The 23,850-nt window shown below is 40.3% G+C and overlaps 1 protein-coding gene across 4 annotated transcripts in view; it reads left to right on the top strand.

The window, feature by feature from the left end:
• The window catches only part of eif4g3a (eukaryotic translation initiation factor 4 gamma, 3a), an 82,221-nt gene that overhangs the window by 48,453 nt on the left and 9,918 nt on the right, over positions 1-23,850 (top strand). For all 4 annotated transcript variants that reach the window (XM_088069225.1, XM_088069228.1, XM_088069222.1 and 1 more), the window contains exons 13-25: positions 364-1,143; positions 3,841-3,929; positions 6,539-6,830; positions 7,040-7,164; positions 9,361-9,480; positions 10,297-10,455; positions 10,822-11,019; positions 12,124-12,270; positions 12,392-12,628; positions 17,591-17,695; positions 21,253-21,391; positions 21,801-21,922; positions 23,609-23,699. In XM_088069225.1, coding sequence (XP_087925351.1) covers positions 364-1,143; positions 3,841-3,929; positions 6,539-6,830; positions 7,040-7,164; positions 9,361-9,480; positions 10,297-10,455; positions 10,822-11,019; positions 12,124-12,270; positions 12,392-12,628; positions 17,591-17,695; positions 21,253-21,391; positions 21,801-21,922; positions 23,609-23,699 — 2,604 coding nt within the window. The remainder of the gene's footprint in view (positions 1-363; positions 1,144-3,840; positions 3,930-6,538; positions 6,831-7,039; positions 7,165-9,360; positions 9,481-10,296; positions 10,456-10,821; positions 11,020-12,123; positions 12,271-12,391; positions 12,629-17,590; positions 17,696-21,252; positions 21,392-21,800; positions 21,923-23,608; positions 23,700-23,850) is intronic.

The raw sequence follows: 23,850 nt of genomic DNA, 5'->3' as shown, positions 1-23,850 counted from the left end.
AATTGCTCTTAAATTTCATTCAGAGTTGAATTAAAAAGCCTTAAATATAACCTTATCTGTAGGAACCATGTAGTTTCATTTAACCACTTGTTAGCAGAAGCATATAAATTCACAAGGGTGGTTTTTACTGAAAATGATGTGGAAGTCTCTTCAGCGTATATTACCTTATTTCAGATATTTAACCAAAATGCCACTAACTTTGAGATGAGGGAATCAAGAGTGCCAGAATGCAAGCTAATTCCTTGGTTTTAGGACACATTCCTGCACCACACTATTACATATTTAAAGAAACTTAAAATATACAATTCAAATATTTCCTTTGGTGATTAAATTAAACGTTTATCTGAACTCATCTTCTTCCAGATGATACGCCAAAACTGGAGCCAGTTGTCCAGAAGTCTTCCTCGCCTGGGCTCGTGCAGCCTGAAGCCCCCGTGGAGAGACTTGAGGCCAAAGCTCCTGCAACTGAGCCCTCTTCTACTGTCGAACCTGAGCTTCCCTTTTCCGCCTCCATGACCGCCTCCGTCACTCTCCCATTCTCTGTGGCCAACAACAATGAACGCCCCTCCGCCAGGGAGTCCACTGCTTCAGCTTCTCCTCCCTGCTCCTCAGTCGGGGAGCACAAACCCGCTTTGGCACCACCTCAGACTCCCAACACAGACAAGCCTCTCTCAGACGCCCCACGGACTCTGGCTGCCTCGCCAGCACCGGCTCCCAAGGCCTTGAACGGCCTTGCGGACTCTGGAATCGAGCTGGACGTCCCGGCTCATGAGCCTTCTGTTCTGTCCTCAGCTGCACTCCAGCCCCAGGCCTCCGCTCCTGCTTATAGAGACGTCTCCTGCTCTGAAACTTTGCCCTCTGACGTGCGGCCAGAGTTGCCCGTTGCTGCTGCTCTCGCCCCTATGGCACCTGTGGCTGTGGTGCCAGTGACCCTGACCTCAAGCCCCGCACCAGCTTTGCCAGTTACGCTCCCCCTCGGCCTTCCGCCTCTGGTGCAGGCCACGACAGAGGCCGAAGAGCCGAGCAAGTCCTTAGACACTAAAGACCTCGTCCCCAGAGTGGGCACAGAGGCACATGGAGGCATTACTGACAGCAAGACAGAGTCCCAGCATCAAGCACTCACCAGGAAGAGTCCCACTACAGGTACTGTGTCTCATGCACCTCAAGCACTGTAAAATTTATTGAAACCTCAGTCATTTGTTCCTGTGACAAAGGGGCAATGACTTTTATGTCAGTTTTTTTTTTTTTTTGGTGACAGTTCAGCCTAAATTGAGAGGTTGTTTTATGAGCACACTATACTTTTTAATGGCCAAAATGGAAAAATTAAGCGGCTCTATCATTCAAAAGAGTTTTTTCATAAATGGTCATATAGCACATATGACAGACAATCTATAATTAAACTTTGCTGACGTTGTTGACCCACCCCAAGAACAAATTGAATAAACTCTCAGTAGGGATGCACAGTTTTAGTGGCAAGTCATTGGTATCGGCAGATATTGGCTTCCATATGAAATATCAGCATTGGCCAACGTGCTGATTTATTGCTTATATGACAAGCCTTTTTTTAAAAACTTTTTAACACGTACAAAATATCAGGTAAATGATGCAACAGAACAACATATCTACAATATATAAAAGTATCATACAAGTATGTAAGAAAGATAAAGGATAAAGATTAAACAAACAGATTAAATAAATAAATAAATGGAAATACATTAAAAAAAACTGAAGACACAGATAAAGAGGTATATTCAGTCAGAGCATTTGGGTAAGAAAGTTGCATAACTTTTAAAAACTGGATATAGCAATAGAAGTTATCAGCCAAATGAGTTGTTATATATCGCTATATTGAATATTAGCAAAAAACAAATATCGGACAATATCAAACTATACTTACTGGCATTGATGCAAATTAAAAACAATAACAGTCCCTCACTGGAGATAAAGCTCTACCATGGCCATATAATAATACTTTTCTATTCATTTTTTATGTAATACAGGGAGCTGAGAAACTCAACCACTCTGCCATTGTCAGTCCACACAATGCAAGCGGTCGATTCCTTTATTTGTGGTATGAAAGCTCAGAATAATCGTTTAACCGACATTAGAAATAAATTAAATAAATGAAGAAAATATTTATTGATGTGAATGAAACGCTTCAGAAAAATCCTGCGCTTAAACTTTACTCGCCTGGGCTTTTCAGGCCTTGGGTGTCATGCTTTTTGAAAAACCTGGAAATTATAAGACATTTACGAAACCAAATAATGGCCTACAAGTGAGAGTATTTTGGTGAACAACATTTGTTTGTTTTGTGAAAGTGCTCCTCTTAGTTGTGAGCGACTGAATGCACCAAGGGTCACTCACATGTCACAGTAAGTCGTTAATGAGCTCAGAGTCTGCGGCGGAGCGACACCTGACAGACGGGTAGAACTGCAAAGTCTCAGCAGCGTCTGTACGGAGCACACTGGAGGCTATAAAGCATGTTTATTGAGGTATTTGTTTCCTTTTCCATTCAGCGTCAGATTCAGCAAACGATTTTAGCTCAGTGTTGTTCATGTTGGTCTCCCTACAGAATGAGAGAGCAGTATCATATATAGGGATGTCCATGATACTCGTAATTACAGCTGTACAGTGCACACTTCAAGTACTTTCAAGTTATGTAATCAATCAGAATTCTGCAATGCAATACAACAAAAAACGTCTGCATCCAAATGTTCCCAAGTTTTTTTTCTTTTATTTATTTATTACAAAATAACAAAGTCAACAAAGTAAGATTATTGTTATACTGCTCTGATCACAGTTCCACTTAGCGCAGTATTTATTTTTCCAGCAAAATAAAAAAAGTAAATAAACTAAAATGTGTCTTCACAAATTGCACTCAAACCCTCTTAGTGTATCATTGTAATAAAACTACAAAACACTATTAATAATATAATCACAGCTCCACTTCAAAGTAGTATTATAGCTGAATTTTAACATCCCCAGTTACAGCAAATAAAAATCTGTCACAATTCTGCTCATTATCACATTTTGGTAAATGAACAACAAAAATTTCAGTTCCGCCTAAAATGATGTCGCAACTTTAAGATGAACATGAAAAAAAAAATCAGTTTTTACTTATTGGAGTAGCAGCATTACGATAAAACCTGAACACCTGCCCCAAACCATGCTCTCCGTTTACGACTGTGTGACGGCGGACATAAATAAGAGATTGGGGAGTTCACACGCTTAAAAGAACGGATCAAGTTCAAATAAAACCTGCATTTATTGGGTCTGACACTGATCTTTCAGGTCCAGTCAGGACATGATGGACCTTTCACCTTCTTCACGTCTTCTCGCCCTTTAAAATCTTAACTTATTTATTTTTATCATTTTATTATGTTTAAATTTTAGCAAGATCAATTTCTGATAATAAAAAAAAGTGCACACGTGAGGAATTTGTAGAAACAGAAAAAGCATATAGGTATAAAAGTGGACTTTTAAATTAAGGAATCTCTGTAAAACATAATAACTGTCTAAATGGTTATGGAAAACTTACCTTTTTTCTGTTTATGCCTCTTCTTTTTTGCTCTGTCCAGTTGTATTTGCTAATACTGTTTGTTTTAGTTTGGTTAGAGATTGGTGAAGTTTAACACATTAGGACTTTGTATAGATATCATAGCACCTTCAAAGCATTTCCTGTCATTTTTAGCTTTTATCACTTAAATGTGGACTAAAGGATTTTCCAGGCCATAAATGTTTCTCTTGCCCATCATTTAACCACAAACTTTACTTTTAAATCCACTGTGTTTGTGTTGTTTGATGACTGGCTGTGGCTGATGTATTTGTGTTTCCCTGCAGTAAATCAGACTGCTTCTGCTATACCAAAGACCTGGAGGAAACCAAATGAAGGGATCTCTGCTGGAGACGCACCTCAGAAGGAGGACGAGGTAAAAAAAGAGGCCCAAAGCGCTCACTGCACAGGACGAGGAAACAAGACAAAGTCCAGACTTACTGTTTAGTGAAATTTGCCTAAATTTAGGTCATTTGCTTACACTTTGTGACCTCTTTTTGAATGTTTGGTGTCTCATTTGTGAGTTTTTAAATTGCCTACAAACACTCTAAGGATCGGTACAGAAAGGGTGAGAGAGGAAGAGAAAAGGCACAATGTGGGCAATAGTTCAAGTGGAAAATGTTTCCACATGTGTGGTGGGGGAAGCAGACATAAATGACTTTGGGGTGTTGTTATCGTTCGACAGCGACAGCGCGGAGTTATCCATCATCTTCATTGCTCAGCCAGCCCGCTGTATGTAAAATCAGCTCTTTCCCGCTCTCATTTCCTCTCCTTTATTGTTTTGTTCCTGACTTGTCGCTGCTGGAGAATTTTCACACCGCCACATAAACGGGTGTCACAGACTTTTAATGGCATCGTTTGGGCAATATTGAACAAACACTGTGAGTGAGGAAGAAATTCTATGCAGACATACATATTACACAGATTACAAAGAAATGAATACACCCACCCACATTTAATCATCTCAGAGCACAAAAAAAGTTTCTTCAATTCATTTTCTCAATTCAGACTCAGTGTGTCTAATAAAAAAGTTATTTTATATTGAAGAAATTTCGCTGTACGGTGAAGCTGGCTTCACACAAAGAATTACCTCGTTGACACAGTTGTTTCTCTCTGGAGACAAACTTCAGTAACCACAGGCTAAGCTGCAATTTACTTTTGAAGACAAATCAACTATAGTGTCTCCTGAGATGGAAAATCACTTACAGGAGTGTCCTGACCAGGAGAGCATATAGAACATGAATTACAAAAAATCTTTAAAAATGACAGCGATAATCCTTACTTTAACTGTGCGTGAATGGGGTTGCAAGTTTTTTGTTTTGTTTTGGGTTTTTTTTGGATTGTTGCGGCTAGTTTTTAGGCAGATTTTTTTTGCAATCAAATTTTGGAAGCAAGTGAAATTTGCAAATTGTAATTATAAAAAAAAAAAAAAAAACTGAAGGTGACTTGTTCCAGTGAGAAAGCCACACTGTTCTGAATTTGATTTATCCACTCTAACGTTACCACTAACAACCCATATTTTATGTAGCGCGCCTTGGTTTTTGCATCACGTGCAATAGATTTGGATGTAACAGCCTCTTCTGTGGTGATTTTTCTCGTCTGTAGTCCACCTATTCCAGTCACTCTCTGGGTGTGTTTTACAGGAGAAAAGTGTTTGTCCGTTGATGTCGTTAGTGTTCCTCCACAGTGCTACAAAACAGTTTACTTCCACTTTCCTGCAGAACATCAGGGAATGGCCCTGCACGGTCTTTAGCAGTCATTTCTTTGTAAATGTGAGACGTTTGTTTCGCACATGTCTTCAGGAACAGAAGGAATGAGTTTGGTGACGTTACACAGGGGGCTGCTATGATCAGTGAAACTCACAGAAAACTCAGACGATTGGTCAAATTTTGGAAAAGTTGCAGTAATTGGACAATATTGCAAGGTCCCACTGAACTCACAGCGGTTGATTGAATATGCTTTAATTGTTGTAGCTGCAAAAACCTAGAGGGGCTGAATATTTTCGGGTAATGACAGTGAGGGTGCAGATAAAATCATACAAGCACAGGGTTTTTCTCTGCATGCCACCAGTGGTACTGCCCTCTGGAACAAGCCCATTTAGCTCCTGTTTTTCCCCTTTTCTGTCTTTTGTTTGTACCTGACCCAGTCTGCTCTCTCTGCATTTCATCATCTCTCATTCGTCTGAGTCCCCGCTCTTCACTCTGTTTTTATTCATTTCTCCCTAATTTCCCACTTCTGCAGTTTCACCCTTTCTTTGCATTTTCATCCATCTCGCCCTGTCTGCAGATGACCTTACAGCTCTATAACGGATAATTATAAACGTAATGCAGGGAAATTGTAATGCTGCCAGTTTCTTTGTAATTCTCTTTTTATTGGTTTATGTGAACATACGCAACTAAATGAACACAAAGACCTTTCCTTTTAAGCATGGAACGTGGAAAAAAATAAAAAGATAAACAAATAAAAATGAAATAGAAATAATTAACAGAGGAGGGGGGTGTAAATAAAACAAATAATTGAAGAAAAAACAATAAAATAAGGATTTAAAAAAAAGTTGTAAATATATGTTCTGTAAACAAAGATATTGGATCAAAACACACTACCGGTTACACTACAATGTGCTTATTTATTTATTTATTTATTTAACCTTTATTGTATCAGGTTGGTCCCATTGAGATTAAGAATTTCTTTTTCAAGGGAGACCTGGCCAACACAGCAGTGAAAAACACAAAATTGCAGACACACATTGCAGACAGATACTTTTTCACTCAAAGTCAGGTCTGACACTTGAAACACACACTATCCATTGTGTCAAGTTTCCAGTAAAGGTATCCCTCCCTCAAGACGCTGCTGGTTTTTTATGCCCTTCATGATACAACAGCAGCCATCAGTAATTTATTATCTTGGTAAATGATAATAAAGCAGGACGTCATTCTTATTGGACAAATAATTGAGATCTAAAAACTGAACCTTGCTTCCACACAGGACGAGCCCAGGCCAGTAGATCAGCCTGCCGGAGACCCGGCCCTGCAGTCGGCTCCTCTGAGCGGCAGTCCGGTCCCCCTTCCGTCAGTATTCACCTCCACCTCACCTGCTCCGGCTCCCGCATGCAGCCCCGAGGCCGACGGAAAGCCCGTCGCCCCGGAGGAGAACGGCGAGGCCGAGATTGAGCCCATGAGGAACGGGGCAGGTCACACTTCAGAGACGGAGAGCAGCGACAGCGGAGCCACCCCCGGAGACAAGGAGAACTCCACAGGGGCCCCACAGGACATGGAAGGTTAGACGGGCCCCGTTCTTTGGGCAGATGCTTAAAACTGCTGTAGATAAACTTTTATGTAAAAATGCAGCAGTGTCATTAGTTGCAGCGATGATTCTGACTTTAGAAGCTCCCAGTTTGTAAAGATCCTAATGATTTTCAGTGTTTGTTTCATGTATATTTGCTCTGTTTTTCTTTCCTTCCCTCTCGAATGCTGCCTGCTGGTCCAGACCTGGCAGAGCCCAGTGGGAAGCGCCAGTATGACAGGGACTTCCTGTTGGGCTTCCAGTTCATGCCCGCCTGCATACAGAAGCCTGAGGGTCTCCCGCCCATCAGTGATGTGGTGCTGGACAAAGTGAGTTGGCCAGTTGTTGCAGATAATGCTGCATAAATACTGAGACCCCTTGTCCGTAAGCCTCCATGTGCCATGTTGCTTTTTTAAAGCCCTTCACAAGCGGCTAGTTTAACCTGGAGACCTCTCTGGAATAACTCTGGAGGTCATTTGTGATCTGAATTCTTTGCAAATCTGCCATGTCCCTAATTTTTCAAGTACAAATTCAATTGCAAATGACCTACAATATTTTGCCAAACATGTGATCATGTGATAAGTCAGTCCCGTGTGAATCTACATCTCTGCGATTTCCGGTCATATTCAGGTTTTCTGTTTTCTCTGCACCTTGTTTCTTCTGATTTCCCATTTGAGAAGAATGGAAACTACGCTGGCAATTAAAATACCAGTTTTGACAGCAGTTTGGGTGCAGGAGGCTCAATCACGTCATTGAGACTCATTTGTAGAAGGGTCAAGCTCAAATGAATCAGAACAGGGAACGCTTTAAAGATGAGGAGACGGACATGTGACAGTAATTGGCAGGATCACTTCTGTTTGTTTAACCCACTTTTAAAAGTAAAAAAGGAGGTTAACACTGCACAACATCACCAGTGATGCTGTGTTGTGTTAATGTATTGTTTAGAGTGGCGTTACAAATTACTTTACGCCTCATAACCTGGAAATAATGTCAGTACATTTGCGATATTTCTCTTTTTTTAAAATTGTATTTTTATTTGTGACTTTTACAACCACAGCTTCAAAAATACAGATTTTTTTTCCCAATACTCACAGTCATAATGCCTATGTGATGCAGATATAATACAATTTAGAGGGCAATTGCATTTCTTTTCTTTCCACTACTTTCATTTATTTTTTCCTCATTTTTGGTAAAAGAATCGTAATACATATCCATATATACTCACGTATTTCACATATACATATGTACCAAATTTGAGTAATTTCTAAATTACATTGCGCCCCTCCCAGGTAATATTGGTGCCATTGTGGACAGGAATTTAAGTTACCTGTGCAGTCTGTTTCTCTCTGGATGTAGCTTTAAAAATTGGAAAATAAATTTTCTTAATCTGGTCAGGCTGTATTGGGCTACTTAAAGACAAATGCATATATACTGTATGTTTAAGGTTTTGTTGTGGATAGAGCTGAAATGATGAGTCAGTCGACAGAAAATTAACTGACAAAAATTTAAATAATTAATAATCTTTTACGTCACGTTATGATACAGCAAAATATCAAACATTCTGTGGCTTCAGATGCAAAGATTTGCTGCTTTTCTTTTGATTGTAACACTGCATATACACTTTTTTTTTTCCGACTGTGACAAAGGGAGCAATTTGATAATCTCACCTCAGGCTCCGTGAAATTATTCATAATTTTCAGAGGTTTTAAAGACCGAGCCATTAAGCTATTAGATTGATTATATAAATCAATAATGAAAATCGTCATTAGTTGAAGCGCTACTTTTAAATAATTCTCATGAAAGTTCGTCGCCACAAGCCCAAAGCAGCAGTAAAAGTTTTAGACATTATTCTGTTAGATTTTGTGCTCTGGATCAAAAGATTCAGCACACAGAGTTCGGATCTTTCCTCTGATCCACACACATACGTCTGGGCGGAACATATGGCCCCGCTGAAAATGCTGTTTTGATTAAAATCACATTGCTATTATGTCACACTTGGCAAGTGTTAAGAGTGTGTGCCCCTCCCCCCACCTCTCCTGAAAGGAACAACCAGACCGGCGATGCACAATCCCAAAGTCTCATTTTCTCTGAGGGAGAAAGTGAAATCTCGCTGGGAAAGAGTCGAGAGGAAGTCAAGGACAGCTGAAAGACAAAGAGCTGGATTTGTTCGTCTCTCCTCCCCCACAACTATCTCTCTCCCTCTCTCCCTCCTGCGTTCCTTTCTTCCTTCCCCTCCACATCTGGTTCTGACTCCTCTCTCTCAATGGTCCGCTGATCCTGCTGAGCATAATTTATCACCAATACAGTTAAAATACATAAACTAAAAGCTGCTAATGTAGTGTGACTATCATTTACGACAGGTCACCTCAGAGGGACCTCTGGGTTAGACACCAACACTCACCAGGCTGACTACCTTTAGCCTACTGCCACTATTATTAGGGGATCACTGCTCCCCCTGCTGTCCAGCTCATCTGATGTGTGCTTGTGTGTGTGATGATGTCTTGTGTATGTTATGTGTCGTGCAGATGAACCAAAACAAGTTGCCATCCCGAGTGGTGGACTCCAGGGTGATTTCCAGAGGACCTGATTTCACACCTGCCTTTGCTGATTTTGGCAGGCAGATGACCGGAGGACGAGGCGCTGCGGTGAGTCACACACACACACACTCACGCACATACGTGCGTGCACTCAAGCTGCCACAATCATTCATAAATTCACACACACATTCCACTTCCTACTTTCCGTTTCCTCTCACCACACAATTTGTCTTCATGTTTAATAGATAACTTGCTGATTTTAAGTGGGGGAGGAGAATGAAAAACTACACATCTTTCAAACTATTCCCCTAATAGTCGGGGTGAAATGAGATACAATTTGAGTTCCAGTTGGTTTCAGCCAACATTCGTAAATATCTAGTGGCTGATTTTACACAGAAAACTTCCAATGCCAGTGTCACTGTCAAGATTTGTCTGATTAGAAAAAACTTTTTCAATTGCTGCAACACATTACAGTGTATGTGTTCATCTAGATAATGCAGGGTCAGCTCAAGTGGAGCAGATTTCATACATATATAATATTACCAATGTCAGAGACAACAGATCAATAAATGACAAGTTAATTGAAAGATTTGTTGTGAGTATTTTCTTAGATATGCTCACGGACAAGCTGTTGAAGATGCAGTGAAACTGTTCCATAGTTTGGGAGCACAGGCACTAATGGCAGCTTCTGCCACTTTTTATTTCACAACATAATGAGAAGAGTCTTCTATGGGAGAAGTGTTGTCTGCACATTGCTCTTAAAATTACAACAGTCAGCTGCCTCTTGGTTTAATGTTATCGTTTTGGTTGGTTTATCATGACAAATGATTTGTTATTGTCACTGGGTGAAAGAAAAATCATGTAGTTGGCAACTAGTAGTGACGAGGAATATTGATCTGCTGTTTTCTGTGATTGCGTTCACAGCTCATGAACATCGGGGCGAGGCGGCCTCCACCCAGGAAGATCATCATGAACGTGTCAGTTAATGATGATGTTCAGCTGAAAAAAGCGGAGAACGCCTGGAAGCCTGGCATGAAGAGGGCTGACGTCGTTGTAGATGATCCTGAGGCGCAAAACACACAGGTGGAGCCAAATATACACACATGAATGGAGCACAAACACACCGAAACAGCACATGAAAAGAGTTCTCCACACACGAACACTAGACTTGCTTTTATTATTAATGGATCTTTAAATCCACCTGATTTAAAGCTTCAATTTTTTGAAAAGTTTTACAGAATCAACCGTTTGGTCTGATTCTGTGAAAGTGGAAAACAAAATGAGTTTTGTTGTTTTTACTCAATAAATGATTTAATCCACCACATAATGAAAGATCTTTCCATACTAACAGAAAGTCTATAATAGCCAGTCCTTCTTTGACGATATATCCAAGATACACGTGGAATAAAATAATTGATTGATGGCCTCATCATGGCTGATCCTCCTTAGGAGCTCTTCAAAAAGGTACGCAGCATCCTGAACAAGCTGACGCCTCAGAAGTTCAACCAGCTGATGAAGCAGGTGGCGGACCTGACCATCGACACAGAAGAGCGGCTCAAAGGGGTCATCGACCTGGTCTTTGAGAAGGCCATCGACGAGCCCAGCTTCTCCGTGGCCTATGGAAACATGTGCCGCTGCCTCGCCACGGTAAGTGGTGAAATAAAAAAGTAATTTGTTTGATACATAAATGTATTTCTACATTAAATTAATTGATGTATGTCATATTTACAGAAATATATACAGTTTGGGAAATAAATGGGCAATGGAAAATAATACAATAAATTAAAAAATCAATATATTCAAAATAAAGTCATGCAAAATAAATACGGAAAAAAATGTAATTCACGAAAGGGACAATTATATTTAGGGAAAATAATTTAGAGGTAAATAAAATAAGGACTAAATTAAAACAGAAATGTAAGTAAGTTGTCTTTAGGGTAGAGAAGCAGGCAGGAAGATAGTTGATAATCTTACCTCAACTATTGTTTTTTCACACGAAGGATTCTAGTAAAAGAAGTAAACTTTTATGAATTCGTTACTGTGCAGTTTATTGTACGTGTGTGAATCCCAAATGAAACCAATCCAATTTGCATCTCAATGTTCAGTCAACAAATCTCGACAATATTTCAGCTGCAATCAGATCGATACGTTTAGATTAATCTCTGTCTCGATGCAACATAACGCTGTGCAGTACGACACAGTTCAATACGATGTGATGATGTAGAGTGAACATTATCATTTTTTGATGACTCTCAAGAAGAAATCGTAAGATATGTTGCACCCACTGTCTTCAGTCGTGGGAGGGGAGTAGAAGGCGGCTGTTGGACTATTTGAATTGAATTTGTTGGTAGTAAAATATGAAATAAGTCCTGTCTTTTTTGTATGGCTAGTTATTAATTAAAACTGCATTTTGGCAATGAGGAACTCTGCAAGAAACAACGCAGACTATATTTTTTTGTAATATTAATAAAAAAGAGCTTTCAGATGGTAACCCTAACCGTGCATTTCGCGTACACACATACAGTACACATAAAAGGCTTTATCAACACATGCAAATGTAAATGGCTGTGTTTTAGTTTTCTTCAGTATATGTTGTAAAAAAGTCTAAATTACGTCTCATTGCCGCGTCTGCTTGACACTCAAGTCATCGTTCCGACTTTTTTAAAAGTTAAATTTGTCTTCACACTGCTGTTTCTGTTGTTGTTTGTTTCTTCTGTTTGTTTATTGACTGTTTCTGCTGTTCATGTACAGCTCAAAGTGCCCATGACAGACAAACCCAACACCACAGTGAACTTTCGCAAGCTGCTGCTAAACCGCTGCCAGAAGGAGTTTGAGAAGGACAAGGTGGACGACGTGGTGTTTGAGAGGAAGCAGAAAGAGCTGGACTCTGCTGCATCGGTACATGCTCTTTGAATCACTCAGCTGTGACACCTCCTGCTGTACTTAACCATTTTTAGTATACATTTTTTGATAACTCTGAGGGCACAAATTAGTTTAACGTTTCCTTTATTTCCCTCAGACGACGGAGCGCGAGCGGCTTCAGGAAGAGCTAGAGGAAGCCAAGGACAAGGCCCGGCGGCGTTCCATCGGCAACATCAGGTTCATCGGAGAGCTCTTCAAGCTTAAGATGTTGACGGAGGCCATCATGCACGACTGTGTTGTCAAGCTGCTGAAGAACCACGACGAGGAGTCTTTGGAGTGCCTGTGCAGGCTGCTCACCACCATCGGCAAAGACCTCGACTTTGAGAAGGCCAAGGTGAGGCACAGTAGACTATTTATTTATCTTTTAAAATCACATAATTAAAGCATCATCTCATCAGACTATCATATCGGCAGAAATATCCATTTCAGGGCGATGCTGGTATTTCATCTTAAAGGTGTTATCTGTTAACGATGCTGTGCTGATGTCAGTTTTTCAAGTCAGTTTTATTTATAGAGCCCATTATCACAAAAACAAGGTTTGCCTCAGAGGCTTTACAGTGTCACGACATCCCTCTGCCCTTAGACCCTCACATCACCCAAGGAAAAACTCCCCAAAGAACCCTGTAACAGGAAAAAAAAAGAGGAAGAAACCTCAGGAAGAGCGGTAGAGGATAGTGAGGGATCCCTCTTCCAGGACGGACAGACGAGCAATAGATGTCGTAAATAGCAAGTGAAATACAATCATGGCAAAAAAGGAAAGAGAAAGAGAGGGGGGGAGAGGGGGGAGGGGGGGGGCACAGAACAATAGAAACAGAGGCATGTCATATTACAATAATGGTAGGTGTGAAATTAGTAATTGCTCTCTATGCTGATGTTGATAGAGATGATAACAGTCTCATGCATATGTGAAAGGGAGTTGTCCAAAGGCAAGATCACGGCATCGGGCGAACCAGGACCAGACCACGATCAGGGCTGAGCGGGGGCACAGAATCAGTACAGCCACATACCGAGAGCACAACCAAAGGCAGGGTCGCAGCATCGGCACAGCAATCACCACGGTCAGGCACAGTCAAGGTTACGGCCAGGATCCAGGAAAACTAGGAAACAAGGGAGCAGGAGGCGCTCCCGAGAGGCAACGGATTAGCGTGGTGCAGTTCAACCGACCCAGGCTCTGTAATCGCGAGCCCCAGGTGGTGAGAGAGTACCACATGGCTATCACAGAGCTAAGTTAAGCTTGCACATGGCAATGCAGTAAACAGACATGCATGATTTCTGATGGCAGCATTGAGAGAAGGAAAGGAGACTCAGCATATCAGAGGAAGTCCCCGGCAGGTTAAACCTATGTCAGCTAACTATGGGCTGGACCAGGCAACCTGAGCCAGCCCTAATTATAAGCTTTATCAAAGAGGAAGGTCTTAAGTCTACCCTTAAAAAGTTGAAGCAGTGTCTGCCTCCCTGACCGAAAATGGAAGATGGTTCTATAGGAGAGGAGCATGGTAGCTGAAGGCTCTGGTTCCTAACCTACTTTTGGAAATTTTTGGGAACCACAAGTAACCCTCTTTCAGAGCGCAGTGATCTAGAAGGGTTAGTAAGGAACTATGAGCTGTGACAGATGGGATGGAGCCTGACCATTTAGAGCTTTATAAGTAAGGAGGAGAATTTTAAATTCAATCCTGGATTTCTGAGGGAGCCAGTGCAAAGAAGCTAAAACAGGAGAAATATGATCCCTTTTCTTGCTTCCGTTAAAACCACGAGCAGCAGCGTTCTGCACCAGTTGAGAGACCTAAGAGATTTGTTTGGGCAACCAAATAATAGGGAATTACAGTAATCCAGCCTAGAGGTGACAAATGCATGTACTAATTTTCAGCATCTGTTTGTGATAGGATATGTCTAATTTTTTGCGATGTTACGCTAAGTGAAAGAAAAGCCGTCCTTGAAGTTTGTTGTTTATATGGGAGGCAAAGGATAAATCCTGGTCAAATAAAACTCCGAGGTTCCTTACAGTTGTGCTAGAGGCCAAGGTAATGCCATCTAGAGAAATTAAATTGTTGGAAAAGGAGCTTCTGAGGTGTTTTGGGCCAGAACAATAACTTCAGTTTTGTCTGAATTCAACATCAGGAAATTCCGGCTCATCAGGCTTTTACATCCTTAAGACATGTTTGAAGTCTAGATAGCTGATCAGTTTCATCTGGTTTCATAGATAGATATAATTGCATTATCATCAGCATAACAATGGAAATTTAAGAATGTTTCTAATTATGTTGCCTAGAGGAAGCATATATAAAGTGAAAAGGATTGGTCCGAGCACCGAACCTTGAGGCACTCCAAAGCAGACCTTTGTATGTGCGGAGGGTTGATCATTGATGTGAACAAATTGGGAACGATCTGATAAGTATGACCTAAACCAGGCTAGTGACGTTCCTTTAAGGCCAATTGAGGATTCAAGTCTGTGCAGTAAGATTTGATGGTCAATGGTGTCAAATGCAGCACTGAGATCTAATAGGATTAAAACAGAGACCAGACCTGTGTCAGAAGCGATAAATAAGTCGTTATTAATTTTTACTAGTGCCGTCTCTGTGCTATGATGAACTCTAAAGCCTGACTGAAAGTCCTCGAATAAACTGTTGTCTCGGAGAAAGTCACAGAGCTGATGAGCAACCACTCTCTCAAGGATTTTAGAAATAAAGGGGAGATTAGATATCGGTCTATAGTTAGCTAAAATCTCAGGATCGAGAGTGGGCTTCTTTAGAAGAGGTTTAATGACAGCTACTTTAAAAGACTGGGGTACATAACCTGTCAATAAAGACGCGTTGATTATATCTAATAAAAAGTTGTCTAATAAAGGTAAAACTTCCTTAAGGAGCTTAGTTGGGATGGGGTCTAGCAGGCATGTTGATGGCTTAGATGCAGAAACCAAAGTATAGAGTTGATGAAGGTCAATGGGGGAGAAATGGTCTAGATAAATTTCGGGTCTTGCTGCATAATCAGGCTATCTGAGTCCGGGGTCAGGTCAGTTGAGGGTAAGAGGTGATGGATTTTATCTCGAATAATTATGATTTTATAAATGTTATCGTACATCCCTAGAATATCCACTTATTTGCTTTCTTGCAGAGAGTTAGATGAGATGATTGAGCCTCTCTGATGTCTGTAAAGTTAATATGAAGATAGAGCCAGCGGTCAGTTAGCATAGCTTAGCACAAAGACTGGAAACAGGGGAAACCGTTAGCCCAACTCTGTCCTGTGGTGTCAGTTATTACAGTTAAAGGTAGAAGTAGTAGTAGGGCTGAAAGATATGGCAAAGAATATTATTTCAATCATTTTTTTCATATTGATAGTGCTGCCAGTTTGAAGAGTATCCTGATACCTGAAGCCTGAAAAGACCAGTGTTCATTTTTTACATTTCAGGATATAGTTTATTAATATGTAAAAAAGAATAACACAAACATAAAATGTGCTAACTCTGTTTGTTTTTGTGATAAGAGAATACTAATAACTTTTATAATAACTTTTCAAACATGCTTCATCTGCCTTAACAAAACAATACAAGTTAGCTTGCTTTGTTACTTATTTAAGTAACTGTGCTGTCACTGAGATGGTACTTTTTCAGTTACAGCTGTAACTCTTGATTTGTTGTGCTCCTGTCTTGGATGGCACTGACTGACTGCGCGTTTTGCAGACCACCTTAAACGACACTGTCACTTTTAAGGTATTCAAACCACTTATATAATTGACGTGGTGTTAGGTTTATTCTCAACAAGGTCCTCAGTATTGGAGGATAAGAAAATTTCACTTTCAGCACCGTTTTCATAACGTACTCAGTGGTTCTGTAAAACCATTCGGGTGTGGATGAAGGGGAGGTAGCAAGTTACTGTGGGTAGAATGACCAAAGACGTCACATTTCTGCAAGTCTGTGTTCTGTTTCTTCAACAGGTGTTTGATAATTTGATCATACTGTCTCCCTTTTTTTGCACGTATGAATGATGATAGTTGGAAAGCCCCGCCCTGCTGTAAACAGACAGTGACACAGAGAGCCGAGGCTGCAGACTGATGGGCTGTTGTGTTTATTTCTGCTGTGCAACAGGCTCCATATAGAGTAAAAATGTCCAGGGTTTATTATTAACATAAATTTTATTGCCATTCCCTATCAAGATCATTTTATATCCCAGCCCTTAGCAGTATTATAAAACATTCTAAAATATTAAGAGTAATTGTGTAACATAATTAGAGTCCCAAAGGCTCAGGGGAAAGACCCTGAACAGACCTGATGTTTCATCTCTTGTTTGCAGGGATGAAGTCATAGCGTGAAAAGGTTATCAGCAGCTCTGCATCAGCACAGTGTGTCAGTGGGCCTCTGCTAACACGCCAAGATAAACTCCTCTGTATTTGGAGGTCACTTTGCGAAATTAGGTGATTTGTGGAGGTGATTCTGATCCACAGCAACACAGTTTTTAGAGAAATAAAAGAGAAATTTCTGGTGGGATTCAATCCCACACCAGCTGGGCTACATTCAGTTCCAGAAGCAGAGGAGAAAGTGTTTATGTAGGTTATTAGGAAACAGGAATATCCCCACAGTGTCCCCACAGTGAACGCTCTGCTTTGTTCTGTCTGAGTGGCTCTCCTGTTGACACCAGTGACTCCCAGCTGGACGCAGCGAGAGTCCTCAGATGCTTGAAGAGACACGACTGACCCGAGGGGCTTTCTGCTCTCTCTCTGCTGTTCTGTGATTTGTAGTTTGATCCTCATCATCAACCAGTCAACCTGCTAAAGGAAAGCCCTCTGACCAGCAGGGAAACTTCTGTGTACTCAACAAAACACCTTACCTCTGCTTTGTTTCCTTGTCTGTTTTATTTTAGGAGTTTTACAACATTTAAGTGTGATTTTCGCACATCAACTCCTAAAGAGAGCGGTCATAAATCAGCTTGTCCTTCACATGAGTTTTATCGTGTCTAATGTGGTAATTTTCCAAACACGGCCGTTTTAATGTCGGGCCATTACAGCACGTTGGGTCTCGACTTTCTGGGCTATTACAGCTTTAGTTCTGCTATCTACAAAATTGGTCCAATTTAATCGTAGGTGGTGAGCACAGACTCTGTTTCGAGTAATACGCTGACCAGTCTGCCAGTTTAGTGAAATAATGTGGAGATCCCTGAAACCTGCTGTCCGGTACATTAAATTTAGAAATGGAGAATTTAACCTTTAGCTCACAAATTAACCTCTTCTCTCTCTCTCTCTCTCTCTCTCTCTCTCTCTCTCTCTCTCTCTCTCTCTCTCTCTCTCTCTCTCTCTCTCTCCTCAGCCTCGTATGGATCAGTATTTCAATCAGATGGAGAAAATCGTCAAGGAGAGGAAGACGTCATCTCGGATACGGTTTATGCTACAGGACGTTATAGACCTGAGATTGGTGAGTGTGTGTGTGTGTGTGTGTGTGTGTGTGTGTGTGTGTGTGTGAGTGTGAGTGTGAGTGTGAGTGTGAGTGTGAGATTGTTTGGTCCAGAGTCCCGCCTCATGTTCACACCAGCTCTGGTTGATGATGAATTTTCCCACAGAGGTTTGTTTCATTGATCTCTCTGACCTCCTGGAACATGATATCAGGTGTTCTGGTCATATTCTGCTAAATGGATCTACTGCTGCTCCTGTTATTGAATTTTAACACCTTTTCGGAGAGATTGATGGGAGAAAAACCTGTTGGAAAATACACGGTGGAACCTTTTACTGCTGATAACATATGATGAAGGACAGAAATAGCTGAAGCAGTTGAGATATGTTTGACAGCAGATGGCTCTGCATTAAAAAAAAAACAGTTTCCTGTAAAATTAATACACATTTATTGCACTACAATTTTATACATATGAACAAATATTCTGCAGGAACCAAAGGTATGTTCATTAACATATTAAAATAGTGAATTAGTGGTTTATGTTATAATGGAAGTTCCCAAACTTTTCCATCCCAAGACCCTTAAATCGCATTTGTTTATTGCAGGGACCCCCTTTTTGCAAGATGTCTTTAAAAATCCAAGAACAGTGCTACAGCAAACGAAAAAAATAAATTAATTAATAACAAATAAATAAATAAAAATAATAAACAACTTCTGAATATATTTATTCACTTTTATGAATGCAAAATTCGTAACTAATAATAATGTCATACAAAATAAATTGCAGCTGAGCTTTTGTTGTCAGGTCTTTTACTTTTTTAAAATGTGTTTTTGTGCGTTAGAACTGGATAACTTACTTCAGCAGCTCTGAGGTAGGCGCTGATCGTTACCAGTCAACACTGACAGCTTGTGACGTGCTGAATGATGTTTTGAGTGGCACATTATACATTGGAAAATTGACATGGATCATAAGATTTTGATATTTTAATAATTTTTTTAAACAATAATTTGCATAATAAGAAGAACAATACGTTTTTATAAAGCATTTTTCTCCATCTTCCCTACATTTTTCTGAGGCCCCTTTTGCGGCTCGCTCTTTGGAAATAATTGTATCATAGTATTAAAATCAAACAGTTCAGTGTACTTAAGATGTTACAAGCTGCCATTAATTCTACCATATATGACTGTGTTGATCTCCGTATTGAAGCAGCACAGTTTGTTCTGACAAGATCCAAGTAGACTGTAAACAGAGTAAAATGTGACCACATATTAAACCAGCAGCTCTGTTTTAGTGTTGCTTTGCCAGCAGCTGAAAAACAGGAATCGTTAGACATCGTGTAGATTAATTCATACATACTGTGTGTAGGTGTAAAGCCAGATTAGGGCTGGTTTATGTGATCTTTTTCTGCAAAACAACCATAACACAAGGCGAGGCTGCCACTGTAACGTAATATATAATAAATACAGATAATCTCATACAGTTACCGACTGTCTGAACTGCACAGCCGTCTGTGCCTGTTGACATCAACCTCAGTTAGTGAGCTAGCATTTGCTGGTTTTGGACGAAACAAAAAATGCACACAGTAATTGGTCCTCTCTCTCATGACTTCACCTCTTGAGAGTTTAGTCAATCTCAAACAAACACAGCGAGCTCAGATCAGTGTGCACAGTCATTTCATTCTCCTCTCCCCTTGTGCCAGCTTTCTGCTTTAAAACAAGCTTTTCAGTTCACGTTCTAATATGTACATTTCCAGGTTGTTGACATTTTATAAATTGTGCAAAAGCAAAAATTTGAATGAATTGGATTTTTCACCCCGCACTCATCAGACACAATAATAAGGTCTGCCTTACATTTCAGTGGGCAGTGATGACACCTTGTCTGCAGGTCCTTAAAACTGCCTTAAATTATATATTTAAGTCATTAAAAAGTCTTAAATCTATATGTTTGGGGTCTTAATCGCCGCTAACATTTTATCTTTTATCATTAATCCATGTTGAAATTCCTTTTGCGAAAATGAGTCGAGCTTATCTGCATGAAAGTCCAAATTTCTAAAGTTACAAATCTTTGAACCTACCACTGAGCCCACTTATGTCTTTTTACTATATATTAACTTGCACTTACCACGTGTTCAAATGTGGATTGACCTAAGTCACCATTTTTACATCAAATCTTCCTCTGCACGGGACCTCGTGTATAATACTTACCTTTATAACTACCTGCAGTGCTTAAATAGGAAAATGATAGTTTGTCCTTCTGTGAAACTTAGTTTTAAATTTGATTAAAAATGTCTTTAAAAGGTCTTAAAAAGCATTAAATTTAAGTGTCCTATACCTGTAGACACCCTCGCACCTACTGTATATGTCAATGCATACACAGTCATTTATGTTACATACATGCTCACGTCCACACAGTCTGTTTGATCTGCTCTGTTTTTATCTTTACTCTGTTACAGCAGTTTGTTTTTTAGTTATTCAACCTCCATTTTAAAGGCTAAATAGTTGCACGGGGCTGAATTTTACTTACAGCTAGACCTCATATACATTTCATCTGATTTCATTGTTCCTTCTATATGTAACAACGGGACTAACAATAGGTCTTGTAGGAAGAGAAACAAACGAGGAGCAAATGTCTTCATGTGTCTCTGCTGCACTGTGATTGTCTCCTACAGTAACTCTTACCTAACGAGCTGTTTGAATTAGTGTCACTGTCTCCGGCAAGATGCTGGAAACACAGACTCAGGCCCTGCTGTGCTGCACTGTCAAATTTAAAATTAAAATCAGCGAGGCTACTTAGGCAGTGCAGTGGATCCTCTGTGCTCGAAAACAAAGCACTTCAGCATCGTAGACTGAAAAAAATATTAATAACACATGCATGTTGAAACCAAATGGATCTGTCAGTTATGATCCTTGACTCATTTTCATTTTTTGAATTTACTGGCTTCCCATGGTCATGGAAAACCTGGAAAAGTTATTGAATTTTCATTTTTCAGTCACTTTTTCCAGACCTGGAGAAATCATTGAATTAATAAAAAAAACATTGAAAGTTTTGGAATAGTCATGGAATTGTGCTGTATATGAAACTGTTGCAGTAGTCTTTAGTGAATAACCCTCCACATTATGTAACATAGCAGCAAATACATTTTCTGTAGCTGTGGACGTAACGTTTCGCTCTTATGTGTTGATGTGGGACATTTTGTTTACCATCATGTACATTTCTTCATTTTCACCCCACGTTCCATCTCTTTCTCCATGTATGCCAGCTGGCTGCAATTATTATTAAAAAATATGTTTTAAAAAGAAAAAAAAATATCATGGGTCCTTAAAAAGTCATGGAATAGTCTTGAATTGTATCCATGACATTGTGGGACGCTTAAATTTAGGATATTCCTCTGTACTTGATGACTTCTCATATCTGAGCTGATGTATCTGCTGCAGTCACCCACCAAACGCTCTAAAGATGTTCAAGGAAAATATCCAGGCTGAAGTTTGAAATTACTCAAGAAAAAGAAAATTGAAATTACTAAATCTGATTCTACTGCATGATTCAGCTCTAAAGGTCCTGGTTCTCGTTCTTCTTACAGCACAACTGGGTGTCCAGGAGAGCCGACCAGGGCCCGAAAACCATCGAGCAGATCCACAAGGAGGCCAAGATTGAAGAGCAGGAGGAGCAGAGAAAAGTGCACCAGCAACTGCTCTCCAAGGACAGCAAGAGACGGCCAGGTCAGACCCGCAGTCCAAATCCTCTTTAAGGCTTAGAGTCACATCGGCACAGTTACAGTGACTCGGGAAGCCTGCGAGCATACACAGACTTCCTGTCCCTATAGCCTGCAGAGACGCTATTGTGACCAACAGCGGACAGGAAGCCCCCCGCTCCCTCCAATCTGTCAGCTGACCTATAATATTTCATCATTAAAGGGCCAAAAACATTGCTCTTACAGCTTTTATTGTCAATTCAATGAATGAAAATACCAATATATTTCCACAGATCTCAATTCAAAGCTGTATTTTGTGTGTGTGTGTGTGTGTGTGTGTGTGTGTGTGTGTGTGTGTGTGTGTGTGTGTGTGTATATGTATGTTTGTTTATGTGTATGTGTATGTGTTTGTGTGTGTGTGTGTGTGTCTTTGGCAGATCAAAGAGATCAAAGAGATCAGAGAGATCAGCGCGTACAGAGAGAAGAGACCTGGAACACTGTGCCCATGACAAAGAACAGCAGAACCATCGACCCCACCAAGATCCCAAAGATCTCCAAGGTGAGACCTCCTGCTTCTTTCACAAGTGAACCAAGAAAATACGGATTAGGACACAAAAACGCCTCCTTTTCATCTTAGAGGCGAGTTTCCATTACAGATTTGCACAAAAATTAAGCATGGTGATGGATGCTCCAAACATTAGCAGGGTTATTTCTCTTGCAGCCTCTGCAACAGCCGTCATTATTTCTAGTCGAAGACGACGTAGGCTCGTTATGCGAGTGATAATGGAAAGGCAAGCATGTTATATGTGGGAGCGGCCACGTATGAGGGATTTCTGGGAGTTGATGGTCCACGATTTCACAGTTCAACAAGCACATAGCCATAGCATCATGTGACGTATAAAAGCCAAAAAGTGTTTCCATTGCAGTTTTGAAAAACGGCTTTTTCAAATCGCCTGGAATACCACCTCATCCGAGTGTAAAAACTTTTTTTCTTGGAGGTTTGTCACACAGGATTTTACAGATTATCAAGGCAGCACGCCTCTGCCTTGTTAGCATTATTGCTAATACCTGCAAACTAATCTGTAGCCAGGATGGGAATTGATGACAATAAAAAGCTATAATAATAAAAAAAATACTAAAAATTAACAAAACAAATACAGATCAATAGAAATAAAATACAAAATATATAATATAAATAAAATAACAGCAACACATTGTGCAATTTTAAACACAAATACAATAAAGTAAGTGATTCTAATAATTTGAATGATTTGTACAAACCATTTTAATCAGATGCCTGGCTGAATGAGGCATCAGTATTATAGTGATACTAGAATGACCACTGATTAGAAACTGATCAAGGATCTATACTTGACCAAAGAGGGCCTAAAAGTCTTCTGTTGCAGCATTTTGTGTTTTCTGAGGTTCTGTGATAAAGCTGCAGGCTAAGTTGTTCACTGAGTTTGGGTTTAATGTTGTCAGGTCTGCTTTGTAATTTAGATAAATCAGTGCGGTCGTTCTTCCTGTCGTGACAAGTTTGTCTCAGAATCATGAGGTGTTTTTCCACGTCAGTCACAAGCTGCTTCACCGCAGCTTGTTGTTCTTCCAGTAGAAAGTTTCTGTACACAGCAGATAAGTGTTTACACAGCGCAGAGAGGAATCCTGTGGCTCATCTTGTGTCCTCAGACACTGTCCCTGCCCTCATCTGATGCACATTATTGTGGATTATGTTCAGTAGTACACAGTCCCCCTGCTGGATCTACCTGGTACTGCTCTGTAAAAAAATATTTTTCATTCAGACCCCCCCCCCACTGGAGGCATTATGCAATATTTGGAGAAACAATCTTTTCACTAATCCTTTCTGAGAGTTGATGCTATATACTACATGTTATACACTCTATTTTATATGTTATCCCTTTAACCAGTATCCATAGGTTTTAAACCATGCCTTGTTGAGACCCTGACTATAAATAAGCTGGTGTAAAAAGATAGATGGACAGCAGATGAATCCAGTAATCAAAAAGCAAGCAAATCTGAAACACTCTGAGAAACACACAAGTATCGACACAGATGGATATGTATTATTTCTGGCAGCTCAGATTGTTAAAGTGACAATCACGTACCTGTAGGTTTAAGTCTGGGTCACATATCTTGTCTCTAATGTTGTCCTCTTTTGCCTTTTGCTGTCAGGTTTTTTTTTTCATGTGTGCTCACAGCCTGCTCTTAAATTATTCTCTTTCTGCAGCCTCAAATGGATGAGAAGATCCAGCTGGGCCCTCGGGCTCAAGTCACGTGGGTGAAGGGCAGCAGTGGAGGAGCCAAGGCCAGTGACTCAGGTAAGAAAACAAGTATTAACTGCTCTAAGACCACAGAGCGTTGAAATGTTGCATGAGCAGGAGTTTGGCAATAATGGTAGAGAGCTGAGAACACGGCGAAAAAAAGATTTTTATCAGACCAGCATAAGATCTTTTTATCTTGTATCTCAGA

Source organism: Plectropomus leopardus, chromosome 2 (genome assembly GCF_026936395.1).
Source record: "Plectropomus leopardus strain MGB_pleo_1.0 chromosome 2, ASM2693639v1, whole genome shotgun sequence".
Taxonomy (NCBI): Eukaryota; Metazoa; Chordata; class Actinopteri; order Perciformes; family Serranidae; genus Plectropomus; species Plectropomus leopardus.
This window is presented reverse-complemented; position numbering and strand designations above follow the sequence as displayed.